A 16,313-nucleotide genomic window follows, 5' to 3' on the forward strand; every position below is an offset into this window, starting at 1 on the left:
AATTTTCAGCTGTTTTCTGTGGTATTGACAGTGGTGAAAGGTCTGTTAATTCCCTTTCAGGCTTGGCTCTTGCTAACACGATTGATATAACAAATGCCTGTGCTTGCACTAATTGCATTTTATACAAATGGTCAGTTTTGGTGCTTTCTGTAATCAGTCATCAAGTCAGAGGTGCCAGGGTGCTGGCAGATTTTTAAAAGTAGGGGTCGATCTGCTTGCCTCGTTACTGCTCAAGCTGAGTGAGGCACATCATGACACTGTTTTCTGTGGCTCTAATGAATGATCCTTTTCAGCTTTCATATATTATTGAAATAATAAATGGAATTCTTATCTGCTTGTCGTTTGAGGTTAAAAGAAGCAAAAAGATAAAGAGGGAAAGTTGAGTTGCCCATGATAGGGAGTTAAAAGGAAGATAGTTATCCCAGTGTCATGTAAGTAGCCTTAATCCTCAGTAACAGGTAATGTGCAGCCAAGTGATTAGGGAAAGACTGAGTCTACCATTTAAAAATTCTGCAAACCAGAATGGAAAAATACTGAGTGGTACAAGAAAACTGGAAGACGAACCTTGGTGGAGGTTTGGAAAATGTTTTCTGACAACCTGAGATTGGATTGTAAAATAATATTCCTGGGGAAGAGGTTAAAATTTGTCTTTGGAGACTTTTAAGGGCAGGCTGACCAAAATCTCAAGAACATGCTGATTGAAGATGATATGAATGAATGAGCCTCTGCAACAATATAATAAAAAGAAACAGGATCCATGTAAAAACTGCATTTTAAACTTAAAAATCAGGCTTTGGGCTGTGTATGTGTGCATGGTATATGTTTATTGTTTATTCTGATTGAGTATATCAATTTTAGTGGAAGAAGTCTGTTGTTTCCATCTTAAATATATGATGATGATGTACACATGAACCTTCATCCAGACCAAATTTTCTGTCCTGGTTGATGTTGGCATATCCATAGATGGACAATGGGCAAGGATGGATTCCCCTCAAAGTGAATTCTCTAGATGAAACAGTTATTAATTGAAAAAATTCTTCAGTCTAAAATCCTGAACTATTTCATTCTTCTTTCACATATTGTATTTATGACAGTATGAAAAAAAGAATGTTTAAAGTTTCAGTATCAACAGAAATCATTGACCCTCCATTTTATGAAATGTATCACCTTAAGAAACAGAAGACAAGATGCCATAAACGAAGGAAGGAGAAATGTGTAGGAAATGAGTGAATTTAGCTGTCAATCTTACTGTATGCAAAAGAGCTTACAATTGAAGTGAAATGGGCTGAAATGTTTTAGATTAAATACTAACATATTGTCAACTTTTCCATTATCCTTTCAATAAAGCAAAGTAGAATATTGAAATGGTAGCAGATCTGAAACAAACTGCAGTTCTTTCAAACAGCTCATAAAGTTCTATTGTTGTGTCTTTAGAGATTGGTATTTTAGTTAACTCTAACTCTTTATTCACAGTGGGGAATTTTTTGTTGTTTGTCAGGTCGAACTTACAATGATTTGAATCAGTACCCTGTCTTCCCTTGGGTTATCACCAACTATGAGTCAGAGGAGTTGGACCTTACACTTCCTAGCAACTTCAGGGATTTGTCAAAGGTACTTGTAATCAAATATACCTTTATATTTATATCATTGCAGTCTTGTAAACATTTTCTGCTATGTTAAGTATGCTAATGTTACCTGCATGACCATTAACAGTGTTTCATTCCTTCATGTGCATACTGATAATGGGAATCATATTGTTTAAAAATGAATTATTAATGTATTCTTATTGCTCGTGATTATATCAACCTAATAAGTGTTGTTGGAAGGTGCTCCTGGTTGGAACATAGACATTACATTTCATTTCAAATTTTAATGAAGTTAGAAATGCTGAGGCTGTTAAAGTATTAAAAATTAGCCTTTTTCTGTTTGTTTTTTTCTGATGAGAATTGTGCTTTTTTAGTAGCAAACCCTGTGATACCATTATATTTTAGGTACTTTTAAATCACTGCCCATATTCCAATGAGTAGAAACTGTTTTATCACTTCCTCTGTGTACCCCTTCAGGTATGCTGGAGTAATGCTGCTGTCCTTTGTCAGGCAGATATTGGCAGGTTTGAACAACTTTTCCAAACAATTCCTTTCTGGCAGAGTAGCCTTGTGGGTTTTTTCAACAGTCCCCCACCATTTGCAGACTCGATATGCAGCCTGTTTATAGAATGTGATTGTTCTCTTGCAATGCTTTCCCAGAAAGGACTATTTCATTTTCCAAAGTAGAAGTATCTCTCATTTTCTCTACAAAGACTGGGTGCACTGATCAGCAAGCAGGATCTTCTTCCTCAAGGTAGCTTTTATGGGAAATGGTAGGCATGTGGATCAATATAGCTAATTAGGAGAAGAGGTAAGGAGAGTATTTTAATTACAGCTTTTTTTTCCTTTAAAGTCTCATATAAATTGGTCATTTGCTACTAAAAAAATCCCTGTGGACATATGGCAGCTTTAAAAGTTCTTGCTTTCAGTTTGACACTGATTAAACTAAACACAGGTCTGTGAAAATCTCCCAAAAAGGTTTTATTACTGATTTAGTATTTTAATCTTAAAAAAAGTACTGTATAGTCAACAAATGTATATATATATATATATTTCAGTATATATATATATATATATATATATATATTTGAAGACTGTACCTTACCTTTTGTATATGTACATAAAGGAATGATGGTTTTAAGTCCAAATCACAGATTCTGAGGTAATCCAAATCTGATTACTGTGGTTGTTGTAATATCTCCTAGTAGTGTTACATAATTTGAGTAAGTAATGAACTCTGAGGTTTCTTAGAATGTCAGGCTGACACAGATCCGTGTTCATGGTTGAACCTGCACATATTCTATATCTTAACAAATCTTTGAAAGGTAAACATATATTTATTTTAAAAGAAAACTTTAAGCAGCACAGAATTATTGCACAAATATATATATATGTATATATATATTTATATATATGTATGTAGACACACACACACAATGAGAGTCTTTATACCATACCTGTTTCAAATACAGCAATTCAAGTTTTGGTTACTGTTTTGGCATTTCTAGCAGTGCCAACTCCATGTAGTTTAAATGTTAAACTTTGTGTCAGATGATGAAATTGTGACAAGTATCTGGAAGACCTTGCTAATATTCTACTGTGAAAATTCGCGGATGTCATGTATATTGTGATATTTTCATTGTAGCACTGTTATCTTGGGGATAATGCTTCCAAATAGGCACTAATTATGTATTGTAGCATGTCTATGCTTTGGCACTGCTAAAAGTTTTAAAAATATTTAGAGATATTTCAGTGAAATGTCCACATGGTTTTAACAGTCATTTATTTCCTTCCCTTATGTGTGCTCAGAAACTCATCACAGTTTAGAGCTCCCACTGTGTAAAGAAAAGGAAAACTTTGATTTTGATCTGACAGAAAAGAAGTCAGGTCAATATTTTTACTTTTTTTTTTTTTTTTTGGTTCCTAAGGCAATGAAGAATTTACTTTTTAAAAATTATTTAGAAATTGCAAGTTAAGTGTCAAATCTAAGTAACTTTTTTTAATGTGTCAGCCAGGACTCCACAGTTAGTACAGATTTAAAGAACTGCAGAGTGTAGGTTAAACCAACACTTTATTTAAGCAGCTTCTCTGGCACTGTTTTGACCATCAGTCACACAATGATAAACCAAAGCAACTGAAATGGATTGTGGTTAATATTGCTGTCAGCCTGACGAACGCTCCTGACAAATGCCAGGAGTGCACTGCCAGTCTGTTACCCTGCTTTGGCTCAAGTGTTTATTCCTTAAGAGGTGACTATGGTTTGGAATGAGTATTACATATTATATTTATAGTGGTATATATTTTATTTTTACAACAGGCACAGTTTCCCACCAGAACATGAGGCTTTTTCTGCATTGCTTATGTTATTCATAAGCACATTCTTTTCCTTATTCAGTGGAAGCAATAAATGGCATTGTATTTCTGAACTTGGATAAGGAAAGAAAACAGAAGTAAAAATACATGGCAAATACTGAGATATGCAGGCATAATTTTATACTCTCAAAAGTTTGTTACAAGACCTTGCTGTATGCAAGGAGCTGTTGATGATTTTGCTTTTGTAAGGCACAGCATTTGTACAAGATCATAAACTGACACTACTGGAAGAAGAAATTTATGCTACTCTTAAATCTTCTTTTCTCCACACTATAGCTACATGTGTACATAATAATATTTTATTCATATTTTTATCTATTCCATGCAATATTTGCTAAATCATCATCAGTTTTATGGAGGCTGTTATGTGTATAATGACTTCTTTTCCAGTCAAGTGTACAAAAGCAACAAATAGGTCTCACCTTCAGTGAAGTGAGGTGTTTAATTGGTATGTGGGAGCCACTAATACAAAACACACCTTGACAGAAGAGAAGTAATAGATTTTTTTACTATGAAAAATTAAGAGTGGTTTTGTTGTTCTGATGTAAACTTCACTGTTGTGTGTTCTTCAGCATGCCAGCCTGAATTCTGTTGCAAGGTGCCCATTTCAGGAGCACAAATGCACTGCACATTAAACTTGTGCTTCATATTTTCCCTTGTGTGGAAGCAGACTGAGATGGGCATGAAATTTGCTTAGTTATTGCCTCTTGGCAAAGAGATAGAAACTAAGAAGTTGTTTGATGTGAACCTTTTGATGTGAACCTGCAAATTTATAAAATAATCTTTTTGTTTAGAGAGACATTCAAACCTGTACAGATACTCTATGAATCAAGTGCTTTCATGTGGGAAATGTAAATTACATTTTATACAGCTCATGCTGAATACACACAAAATGAGTGCAGTTAAAACTGTTGAACTCACCAGGACTCAGTGTCCTTCTAATGTCCAAAAATTAGACATAAAAGGAGGATGAGAGGAGCAGTGTGAGAAATAACAAGAGTGGGTGCAATTGCACTTAGTTTGATAGACAATCACATCTGGAATATAGGCACTAAAACTTTTGAGGCTTGGTGCTGCTGGGCTCAGTGCCTGTCCTGGCTGCCTTGTCACTGATATTTCAGGAAGGAAATTTGTCATCTGTACCTGTGACAAAAGATACTAGTTGCAAAATATTCCAAAGTCAGACAGGATAACTTCAGAAGGAAGGTACAAATATTTTTCCTTTCAGAGTGCTTCCCTGCTTAAAACAGGACATTACAGGGAACAAAATATTTCAAAATTTGTATGGGGATCTGTGGTACCTATGAGAAGGTCCATTAAATTTTCTAGAATTTTGGATATCTCAAGAAGCAGTGATAGAGGTATTAAGGCCAGCCTGAATGATACCGAGGATATCAGTGATACCTGAAAAGGACAGACATTTTTCATTTTTCATTTTTCTTTTTATAGTATGAATTTTGATATTTTTAGTATAAAGCATATATATCACATCCTCCCCATTTTTAGACAAGGTGTCATGCTTTTTGTGTGAAGCACAAGTTGCTTCTTGGAGGAGAGAGCACTTCATCCTCTCTAAAATATGGGTTGACAGACCTAAACATTTGACATAACCACGTTGGGAGAAGCTTTCAGGAGAAGGGGAGCATACAAGCAGGAAGCACTCTGAGCAGAACCTTTCTTGTGTTGGTTCCATTTAGGAGCCATAAAAGAGCAAAATCTAGCTGGGAGAATGAAGAGCCTCTTTGCCTGATCTGGTTTCCTTGCATACACAGAGAGCTGAAAAGGGAAGGAGGCAAGAGAATTGTAAAGACCATCTTTGAAGGAAGCTGTGCAAGATTATTAAGTTTACATCCCATGACAGTGCTAGAACTTTAGGACTATTATGGGCTTTCTTTGTTTAGATTTGATAATATGTTTTGTAATTAGAAACAGTACAAACTAAAGTGTTGAGTAGTTTGTTATATTCCCTTGAAATTTTTTTACTTAATAACATCATTTCCTCCCAGTTCTAAATGGGGAAGAGTGATTTTGTGAAACTCTGGAATGCCAGTGACCCTCAGACAGAGGCTGTCATGGATGAGCAATAAAATGGGTTGGTTATCCTTTCTGACAGCTGAGCTGATGTGTTGTGTCATTTCCGGAAGCACACCTGCCAAAATTGGGAGACAAAGCTGCAAAGGGCCCCATGGGTGTGTGGCTGATGTGCCACAGCCCTCTGTCCCTCTGTCCCTCTGTCCCTCTGTCCCCAGCCCGTGTCTGCAGCACCACGGTCAGGGACCCTCCTGGAGCGAGCCTGGGGTTCAGCACCACGGACAGGGACACCCCGAGACTTTCGGGAAAACCGCAGGGACCCAGCTGCGAGGAAGGATGATTTGTTTAAATTAAGTAGCTATTGGGTTGTTAAGGCCGACTTAGACATGATCCTTAGAGACACTCGATTGTTTGGATTTTAGTGCCAATTTCTTGTTTCACTTTAAGGATGGAGATTTGAGTTGATATGTTGATTTGAGCTTCATGCACCATCTATCTCAGGGCCTTTTTTATAATAAACATGTGATTTCCATGTGTTTTCTAACAAAAATGTGATTTCCATAGTGTTTGGTTTCTGCACAGCTCCTATGGAGGCCTGCTGAGGCTGGTACTTGGCCCAAGTGTATCTCTGACATGATTTATCAAAACATACTTCCTGAAATCCTAGTCTTAGTGCAGAGCAATTAAAAAAAATAATAAAAAAAAGGTAATTTATGTTGCTCTATAACAGTGTCATATCCATTCTTTTATAGCATCACCTTTGGGGGTTTTCTTGTCTTTAGTTGGTTATTCTCTGTGTCATACCATCTCCTCTAAAGAATATTATAAGTGGGTGATAGAATGCAGCTTGTTGCCATTCTTTTGCCATTCTTACTTTCTCTTCCATGTTCTCTTCTCTTCCCACCAGAGGTTTCTTTTCTACAGTTACAGGAAGCATATTATTTCTACTTCAGATACATATATCAGTTTCTAGGATCACTTAGAAAGATATATTCGAGTAAACTTTTAAATTTTTTTAAACATTTATTTAGGTATTGGGGCAAAAGCCAAGTTTGCAGGATCAGAAAGAATAATTTTATTAATAAACCAAATAATCTTAATCTTGCTTTGCCTCGAGGAGTATTGTTTGGAATGCAGAAATACTCAAATATACAAAAAAACATAGCTCAGAGTTACTCATGGAAGTTCAAAATGACATTCTAAGTTTGTATCTGCTGTTGTTGTCCATCTTGCTCTTGTTTCAGTTTTAGGTGCCTGGACATATGTCATCTTCCAACTGGAAATGAACTGAGGAAGGTTCATGACCTTTTAAATGATCACAAGAAACCATGGGCCACATGTCTGGTCATAGAATCTACTAGAAATCAAAATAAAATAATTTCACACACATGTCTTGGGCCATAGACATTCTGAATGTGTGTTTTCTGTCTTCCTAATGCAAAGTGTGTGTTACTCTCTTGGTATGGTCTCTCTTCCTTTTTATATTCATATATTTAAACTCAGCAGATTATGGACATCTGTGTAACTCAGATTTCTGAACAAGCACAATGGTGACTAATTTACAAATTGCATTCATGTGGGAAATGAATATGGGATTTACCTCACCTAAATTGAGCTGTCTAAAACAGGTGGTCTAACTCCTAGGAGCAGGAAGCCTCTTGGGGTCTAACAACAATCTAGGTTTAAAAATAGTGGGCAGAAAATGAGATAATGGTAAAATAATGATAATTGTTTAAGGGAATTAAAAGTAGTTTTCAGGCTGTGGACTTTGATATGGGCATCAGATGATCTTTCTAAAACTCAAACATCAACAAATAAAAATGTGGATCAAATAAGGGAAATCAGTACAATAAAATTACTAAGAAAAGGTGGTATGATCTTAAGAGCTTGAGGTGAATAGTTTAACAAGTTAAATAGTTTAAAATAATTCAGGTATCATATCCAACCAGTCACTTGAAGCTGCCTCTGAATCAGAAACAGCAGGTTCATTTTCAAAGTGGGGCGGTCACTGACGTTCCAAAAGTTTGTTTGGTACTTCACACTGTTCAGCATAGATGCTAATCTGAAAAAGAGTGTGAAAAGGGAGCTGATAAAACTTTCTGACAATGCTCATCTGTTTGATGATGTTGAAGGTGATGGCTGACTAATCAGGAGATCTTATGAAACAAGGAATAAGATGATGGATGAATTCACCTTAGGAGCAAAGCAATGCATGTGTGAAGCAAGATACATTGATGGGCTCTTAGCTGCCTGTTTGTACTCAGGATTGATAGAATCTAGTTGGAATAGTTTTATGAAACAGTACAGATTACATTAAAAAGCTCCTTATGCATTCCTAGGTACCCTTTTCTACCCTTTTGCTGTTCCTTTTCTTGGGCTTGGTGCTTACATATGATACAGAATAATATGTGTTTTGTGTGTCCTGACAGAAACCTGCAAAAAATGAGAGTTTGTATCAGCTTTTGGCTTGAGGTTCTGTGCTCTTAGTACAAACAAAAATAATTGGTTTTGGTTTTGATTGTCTTAAGTGGATCTGGTGTTAGGTACAATGGCTGCTGTTTTCTGTGGCTTGTGTGATGTGTTGGCAGAGGAACATGGTGTGTGAAAAGAAGGCAAACAGAATGTTTTCACCTCCTGCTATGACTCAAGCCTGTGGCATCTCACTTAATCCTGTTTCTCAAAATCTATAAGAGTATTGTTTGTTTGTTTGTTTTTTAAGCAAGGGAATAATGGTGCAGGGTTTTCTTTCACTAGACAGGTTAAGTCATGGAGAGTGCATGGAAATGTTTGCTTTTAACTGGCAGGGTTATTTTCTAAGTAAGGCCATACCCTCCTGACTGTCTGCAAACAGCTGGATTTCCCTCATGATTCCCAGGGATGTGCAGCTTCCTTTCTCCCTGACCTCTTGGAAATACCCAACATACAACAACTGTCTCCACTTTGGCTTCCCAGCAGTATTAGGGTGCAGCAATACCTCAGGTACACAGTGTGTGACACATCCAGTTGTGCTGAAGAACTTACTAAACCTCACTGTGCTTCATTAGTGTGTTCTTAATTAGTGTGCAGTTCAGCAGTGCACTGTTCTGCAATCTACCACAGGTGGTTGTAATAGCATTTGATAGTACTGTTGGTAATGTGACAGCATGGAGAGTTTTCTTTTAAATTCAAATTCCTCCAAGGTTTTAGGTGACCTGAGGCATATCCTGTCACTGCCATATTGCTGAAACATCAGTAATATTGTGTAAGAGGGATTTTTTTCATTTTTTTGCTTAACCTTAGCTTATGACCCATATTTTTTAACTCTGAACTTTGGGAATCTTCTGTCTTTTGAACCATTAAGTATTATTTATATTGACATGTTCAGACATTCCATCTTTAGATCAGTTTTTCCTGACTGTTTTGCTGTCTCAAAGGAATATGCATGCTCTTAAGAACATCTGAAATATAAACCATATGTACAAATACTTCTCATTTGCATGCACATGACCATTTTTTGCTTTTACTCCAGCCCTTTATGAGAATCATGAGAATAGAAATTGGAGTATTTTAAAGTTTTTAAAGCAGAATGTGATGATGTGTTTATATCAAAATGGGCAGTATTCATAATTTCAGTTATGAATATAATTTCAGCAGTTTCAACATTGTGTATACAAAAACTGTTCAACTATTGTATTCCTTATTTCACTAACAAAGCACATGAAATTCTAGTAGCAGCTTCTTAAGTGACTAAAATATGATTCACAATTAATAATAAAAAATAGCACATAAATTAAGAATTATTGTTTATCACTGAAATGCTTACCGAGGAAGAATAAAAAGGTTCTGTCAAGTTCCACCTCTGAGGATAAGATATATTTTGATTTATCCAAATTCATATATCTCCCTCCTAACCTAGTCTTTGATATAGGTTTTGGGGGGCATCTGCTGTAAAACCAGTGGTTTTTTTTATGAAGGAATTGGTAAGGAGTGTTTTTCTCCTTGATAAATCGTTTCAATTTTTAAAATCTTATGGCTCAAGGACACTTTGGTTGATCAATGAGGGCAGCTCAAACAGTTCAGCAGATAATTGTTTGTTGTTTTCTTTGGGATGTGATTCTTTAATGAATTTGAGTTAGATATGCATTGAAGGTAAGATGCCCTCTAAAGAAGATGGGACTTAATTTTTAAAAAAAACATAGCCAGTTTTCTGAGAGGAAGAATGGTGAGACCTAGCAGTCAGTGAGAATAGACTGAGAGGGGGGGATAGCATTTTTTGGCTGTTCTCAAATCCAAAAATGACAGATGAGAGAGTAATGATCTACACCATATGAATTTATTCCCAGATATTTCCCAGCTGACCTACGTGAATAAAGTTTGGGTTTAGTTAAACCCTTGCATCTTGTCTTTGTGTCTCTGTTTGGGAAAAAGAAGTGTTACTCAGTGATCAAGACATCCTACTGACAATAATACAAATATTGGCTAATTCAGTCAATTTTGTGTTAATGATACATAAAGTAACTAAACAAGGTTTGAGTTGAGCAGCAGAGTTTCCAGAAGTTGGCAAATTTATGGAGAAAACCAACACTGAAACACTGAATGCATTTCAGTTTCCTGAATGTTAGAGTACATTGATAAGTGGGCAAGCAGAGAAATCTTAATGGTAGAAGGAATGCCTTGAAATGGAACACCTGCAGAGCTCCACTTGTTATGTTTATTAAAAGTCTAATTATAGTCTGTAAGTATCTTTTAATTCAGAATAAACTGGGTAAGTAGAAACTCTGTGCTGTGTCAGAGGGAAGCTTAGTAAGATCTCTGGGATAACACACCAGTAAATGCATAACAAACTGAAATGCATACAATTTTTAGAATAAGGGTAAGAATTATCAGAAGAAAAAGCTTCCAGGAAAAGTAGAAGATTGTCCACATACTCAGGAGTCAGATGCCTTTCTGGAAAGCAGCTTGGCCAAATACAGCTCGTGCTGTAATCAAGTGTAAATATTTGGACTCAAAATCATGCAATGCAAAGGCATTTAACCTCTTGTCACGCAAACTCAAGGCTAGATGAGATGACCTAAGGGTCTCCCTGGTCCTTTAGGCCCAGTATGAAAAATATCAGTAATGAAAACCAGATAGTCATCTTGAAAATAAGATGTATGGGAAACAAACATCATACTTGGCAAGGATGCTACCAAACATGATTCAGTAATAGACAATTGTATTCACAGAAATACAAATACCTGCTTGTATGTGGGTAAGAAAACGGTGTAAGAAATCACAGGGAAAAGCACTTTTTCTTTTTTCCCCCTCTATTTTAAAAATTTAATTTCTTTCCTTTTTTTTCATACTGAAGTTGTGAAATATTTGGAGCAACACTATTTAAAATATGAAAGCTCATTAGATAGGAATAAAAAGCACCTCTTACCTTTAAATGTAGGACTATAAATAATTCTTTCTTTATAAGACTTCAATCTGTTTATTTAAAATCATTACCAGTTTTCCAAAATTTATGTATTCTTGAGCAGGAGTGGTAGAGTCCAGGAGCAATTCTGCCTTCTGTAGGGGAGCAGTGATTCTGCTTTTTTCTGTTGAGTGCAACAGGGCCTCTTCTGGAAGCAGAGGCAAGATGGGTCAGTGTTCCAATGTCTGGCACAGAGCAAGAGTAAGAAGTAACAAATAAAACTGTACACCACAGTGTCTGGACATATTTGACAGCAGTAGATAATAAGAGTCAGTGTGTTTTCTCAGTTATTTTTCAGCAAACCATTTTTCTTTGTTATGTTTCAAAGGAAGCAAGCAAGCTTGGTCCAAAGACTGAGATTTACTATATGCAGTTCTTGGTAAAAATGTGAATTTATTTATTTTGAGGTATTCCTATATTTGAGAGTACTTGAAAAAATAATATCAAATGAGTTGCTCTGGTGTTTTGGTTTTTTTTAGGGATGGCTTGTAATTTTCATAATTGTAACACATGTTGTTACATCAACCACTTTGGCCAAAGAACAGGTGATCATGCCTTGGAAAAAGTGAAAACAGAAAATAACTTACCCCAATTCTTGCCCCACTCTTTTTGAATGAGCACTGACTTGAAAACCATACACATGATTCATTTTTCAATATGATTTGAAAACTTTGCAGCCGTAAGTGATTTTTTTCTTCATTTTTACTCTTGTAATCTCATCTACTGTTTTTGCTCACTGGAATTTCTCTCTCTCTACTTTAAATTTTTCCCTCTTCATCTAAATAAACATTTTTTTATTGGTGAACTAATATCTGATTTTTCCTATGGGAAAAGAGGTTCTACAAATAAAATATGTTCCGGATTTTCGGGATATGAAAGCTTTCCAGCTCGTTCTTCCTTAGAGGTCTGTAGCTATAGGGAAACCATGATGAGCAGTGTAAATTTGTGGTCTCACAGCTACAGCTAGCACAGCTTAGTTTAGAGTTCCTCTTTTCCCCTTGGCATTTACCCACAGGGGAAAGAATACAGTATGAAATCATGATTCCCTGTTAATTTTGCGATATGAAATAATGGAGAAATTTCAATTAATTTCTGGGATTTTTTTCTTTATTCTGTAGTTAACTGTGCCCAGTGCAGTGTAACGCAGTAGAATCACCTCATCCTTAGAAGCAGTTGTCAGAAAAATATGGGCCTGCCTGGTAGAATGTATTAGCCCAATACATTGTCTCCATTTTATTATGAAGCTGCTGGGGAAGCTGTGATATACAGCACTGTCATTACAGATCTATTGTTAGAAGGGCTCTACAGTCTTCTGTGCAGTGCCATTAATTTATAGCAGTAAACAATATGTAGCCCTCCAACTGCAGCAAAGCAGAATCTTTTAATGAGGTGGATGTTATTACCACAATAAATCAGTGCATTCGTGTAATGTATAATTCAATGTGTGTATTCCCACTGTAACTTCTCTGAGTAAGCTGATAGTGTATCATTGTCAGTGCACAGCTCCACAGTTCTTTTTTTCTCTCTTTTTTTCCCCTAAGCTTTTTTCATTTGGGGACTTTTTTTTATTTGCTTGCAAATAAATGTGACATGTCTTGCTGGTTGTCCTGTTGCAGGCTTCAGAAACCAACTGTAACAATAACAGCTAAAATCAATACTGTGGATTCTGGCTATATAGATCTCTGCATTATACCTTTTTTTTATTTTTTGAAAAGAGAATGGAATCAATTCTAATTGGGTTTAGCTTTATATTCAAGGAATGTAATTCTATAACTATTGATTTGGGCTATACTCATTTGGAGAGTAATAATAGAGGCAGATAAAGAGAATACATAAAATGCTACAGAACCATACAGCACAACACTGTTCCTATGTTTAATTTGTATAATTTGTCTACCAATGACTTTCTTTCTTCTTTTTCTCTCTCAAGCATATCTGAGCCTTTAGGGAAAATCAGTACAGATGGAGATTCTAAAATGTTCTTGTAACAAAGAGACTTCTTGGAGTCAGTTTCATACCTCCCTGGAATAAATTTGCTAAATCAGATAAAAATCCTTTTATACAGGAACAACTTCTTTTAAAGGGTTATATTTCAAATTAGTGAACTGCAAAAATAGTAATTAACCTAAGATGTTTTACTTTATCCTCCTGCAATGTGAAAGCTGCTCTAAGTAAAAAAATGTAAGATTAGATTTTAGGTCATTCAAAGATCTAATCTGTTTTAGAAGAGAAAATACTTTGAAGCTTGTATGCCAAATTTCACGTGAGCTGCAAAGAAGCGGTTATTTGAACAATCATAATCTCAATAGCAGAGTTTCTCACTTGAACTCTGCTAGAATTAAAGACTAGATTACTGATACTTTTGTTCAAGGACTTTTAGTTTTCCTCACCTATTCTGAAGTATATTTATTCTCGAAGAAGAGAGAGAAGGAAGTATTGTTTAATGTTTATTCTTTGCTTATATTTGAATGCACCCATTGTCTGCACAGATGAACATAATTTGCATTAATAACATAAAAACACTGTGCTCAATCTGTAACAAAATTGTATTGTATACATATTTTGCATATGTATCCAAAGATATTTTAGAACTCTTACAACATTTTACATGTGGAAATGCTAAATTCACTTTTGGGTTTCTCAGTGATTTGTGTGACCTATACTCACGTTTTTTCATAACATTTACACAAAAGTCTGCTGAGGAAATGCACAGCTATAGATAGCAAAATATTATGTTTCCTACTTTAAAATGAATCCCATGGTGTTTATATTCTAGGTAAGCACTGAACAAAGAATAATAGTATTGGTTAAAGTGTAATAGACATTTTTAGTCATACATACATTGTTTCTTTTATATCAATGTTTTATATAGAAATTCTGATCTTTCATTTGTCTATTTCAAAGGTTACGATTCTATGAATTAAGTAAAACTTGGCTTGATGTGCTAAATAGAAAGCATAGAAACAAGAATAGTAATATCAAAATTCCAAGTCCACTGTTAATATTCTGTCACCCCATCAATCAGTACCTTTTTCTCCAAAAAAACGTTTCTCAATGTTGCTTACTATTGGCTTAATAGTGTATCCAACATGCACACATATCCACAGGCACCCAAGTTAAACAACACTTTGTCCCAGACATTCCACTGTGAATTGGATGGAGTCAGTGACTTGAATCAGCAGTAAATGGAGCCTATATTACTGGAGAGATTTTTCCAGCCAGCCATGTGTGTGTGCATGGAATCCTGTTTCCAAATACACAGATCTCCTCAGGTGATCCAACATCTGCTTTTGCAAAGCACCAAACCCAGTCTTCTCTGTGCATGGCAATAATTCTGGTTACCAAAAAGAGCAAGGGGAGTATGTTGTGATAGTATTGACATTAATCTTATTTGCTCATTGAGTTTATTTTTACCCATCTTGCAGCCTATTGGAGCTTTGAACCCAAAGAGAGCAGCATTCTTTGCCGAGAGATACGAATCGTGGGAAGACGATCAGGTCCCAAAATTTCACTATGGCACTCATTATTCAACAGCAAGTTTTGCACTCACGTGGTTGTTAAGGATTGTAAGTATATCTTTTAGAAATGGTCTTCCTTTAAATGATAATGAAAGCAGCAAACAGCTAAACTAAACCTGAATGGTATATGAGAGTACTGAAATTTTCTAGTAATTATAATCAGTAACATAGGAGAAATGCACTCCAAAGTTCAAACAGAAAGTTTCAATTTTTCTGGTACAGCCTTTTCCAATCAGTAAAGCCTTTTCTCCTTAAAAATAGCTTTTTAGTGTGCATACTTCTTTAAACATGGTTAACTTCCCTTCCTTGCATATTTTCTGACTGGACCAAGTACCAAGCATTTGTGGTTCCCAATTAATGTACAGTAATTTCACGAATACAAGCCGCACCAATTTGACCAAAATTTTGGTGGAAACCCGGAAGTGCGGCTAATATTCCGGGGCGGCTAATCTATTAACAAAATTCTAAAAGCTGCCAACACGGAAGTGAGAGCCCGCGGCAGCCCCAAGCCAAGCTGGAGCCCGGCCGGCCCCGGCAGAGGTGGGAAAGCCTGGCAGAGGCGGGGCCAGCAGTGTCGGGGGCGGGCGGCAGAGCCTGAGCCAGCAGGGCGGGGGAGCCCGGGAGAACTGGGGCTAGCAGTGCAGGGGAGCATGGCAGAAGCAGGAAGGCCGGCGGGTGGGGCTGCCTGGCAGCGGGGGAAGCCCAGCATAATCGGGGCCAGCAGCGTGGGGGAACCCGGCGGTGCGGGGGCCTGCAGTGCCGGCCAGGGCGAGGAAACGCGGCGGCGGTGCAGACGGGAGGGGGCGGCCGGCGAGCGTGGTGGCGGCGGCAGCAGCCCTGCCGGCGGGGCGAGCGAAAGCGCCGCTCGCGAAAGCGCCGCCCGGCGAGCGAAAGCGCCGCCGCGAGCCGCGAACCGCGAGCCGCGAAAGCGCCGCCGCGAGCCGCGAACCGCGAGCCGCGAAAGCGCCGCCGCGAGCCGCGAACCGCGAGCCGCGAAAGCGCCGCCGCGAGCCGCGAACCGCGAGCCGCGAACCGCGAGCCGCGAGCCGCGAACCGCGAGCCGCGAGCCGCGAGCCGCGAGCCGCGAGCCGCGAGCCGCGAGCCGCGAAAGCGCCGCCGCGAGCCGCGAAAGCTCCGCGGGGCGGGCGCGGCGCGGGGCGGGCGCGGCGCTCGCGAGGCGCGGCGCGGGGCGAGCGAAAGCGGCAGCGGGGCGGACGGCGAGCCCGGCTGCGGCAGCCCTGCCAGCCGGGCGAGCGAACGCGGCAGCGGGGCGGTGCTGACGGGAGAGGGGGGCCAGCGAGCCCGGCGGCGGCGGCAGCACCACCCGGCCAGCCCCGCCGAGCCGTGGCGCTGAGCTGGGCCACCCGG

At 38.1% G+C, this 16,313-nt stretch overlaps 1 protein-coding gene across 4 annotated transcripts in view; it reads left to right on the forward strand.

The window, feature by feature from the left end:
- LRBA (LPS responsive beige-like anchor protein) overlaps positions 1-16,313 on the forward strand; it is a 365,003-nt gene that overhangs the window by 245,950 nt on the left and 102,740 nt on the right. For all 4 annotated transcript variants that reach the window (XM_033059906.1, XM_033059908.1, XM_033059907.1 and 1 more), the window contains 2 exons: positions 1,499-1,611; positions 14,853-14,993. In XM_033059906.1, coding sequence (XP_032915797.1) covers positions 1,499-1,611; positions 14,853-14,993 — 254 coding nt within the window. The remainder of the gene's footprint in view (positions 1-1,498; positions 1,612-14,852; positions 14,994-16,313) is intronic.

This window comes from Catharus ustulatus, chromosome 5, assembly GCF_009819885.2.
Source record: "Catharus ustulatus isolate bCatUst1 chromosome 5, bCatUst1.pri.v2, whole genome shotgun sequence".
NCBI lineage: Eukaryota > Metazoa > Chordata > Aves > Passeriformes > Turdidae > Catharus > Catharus ustulatus.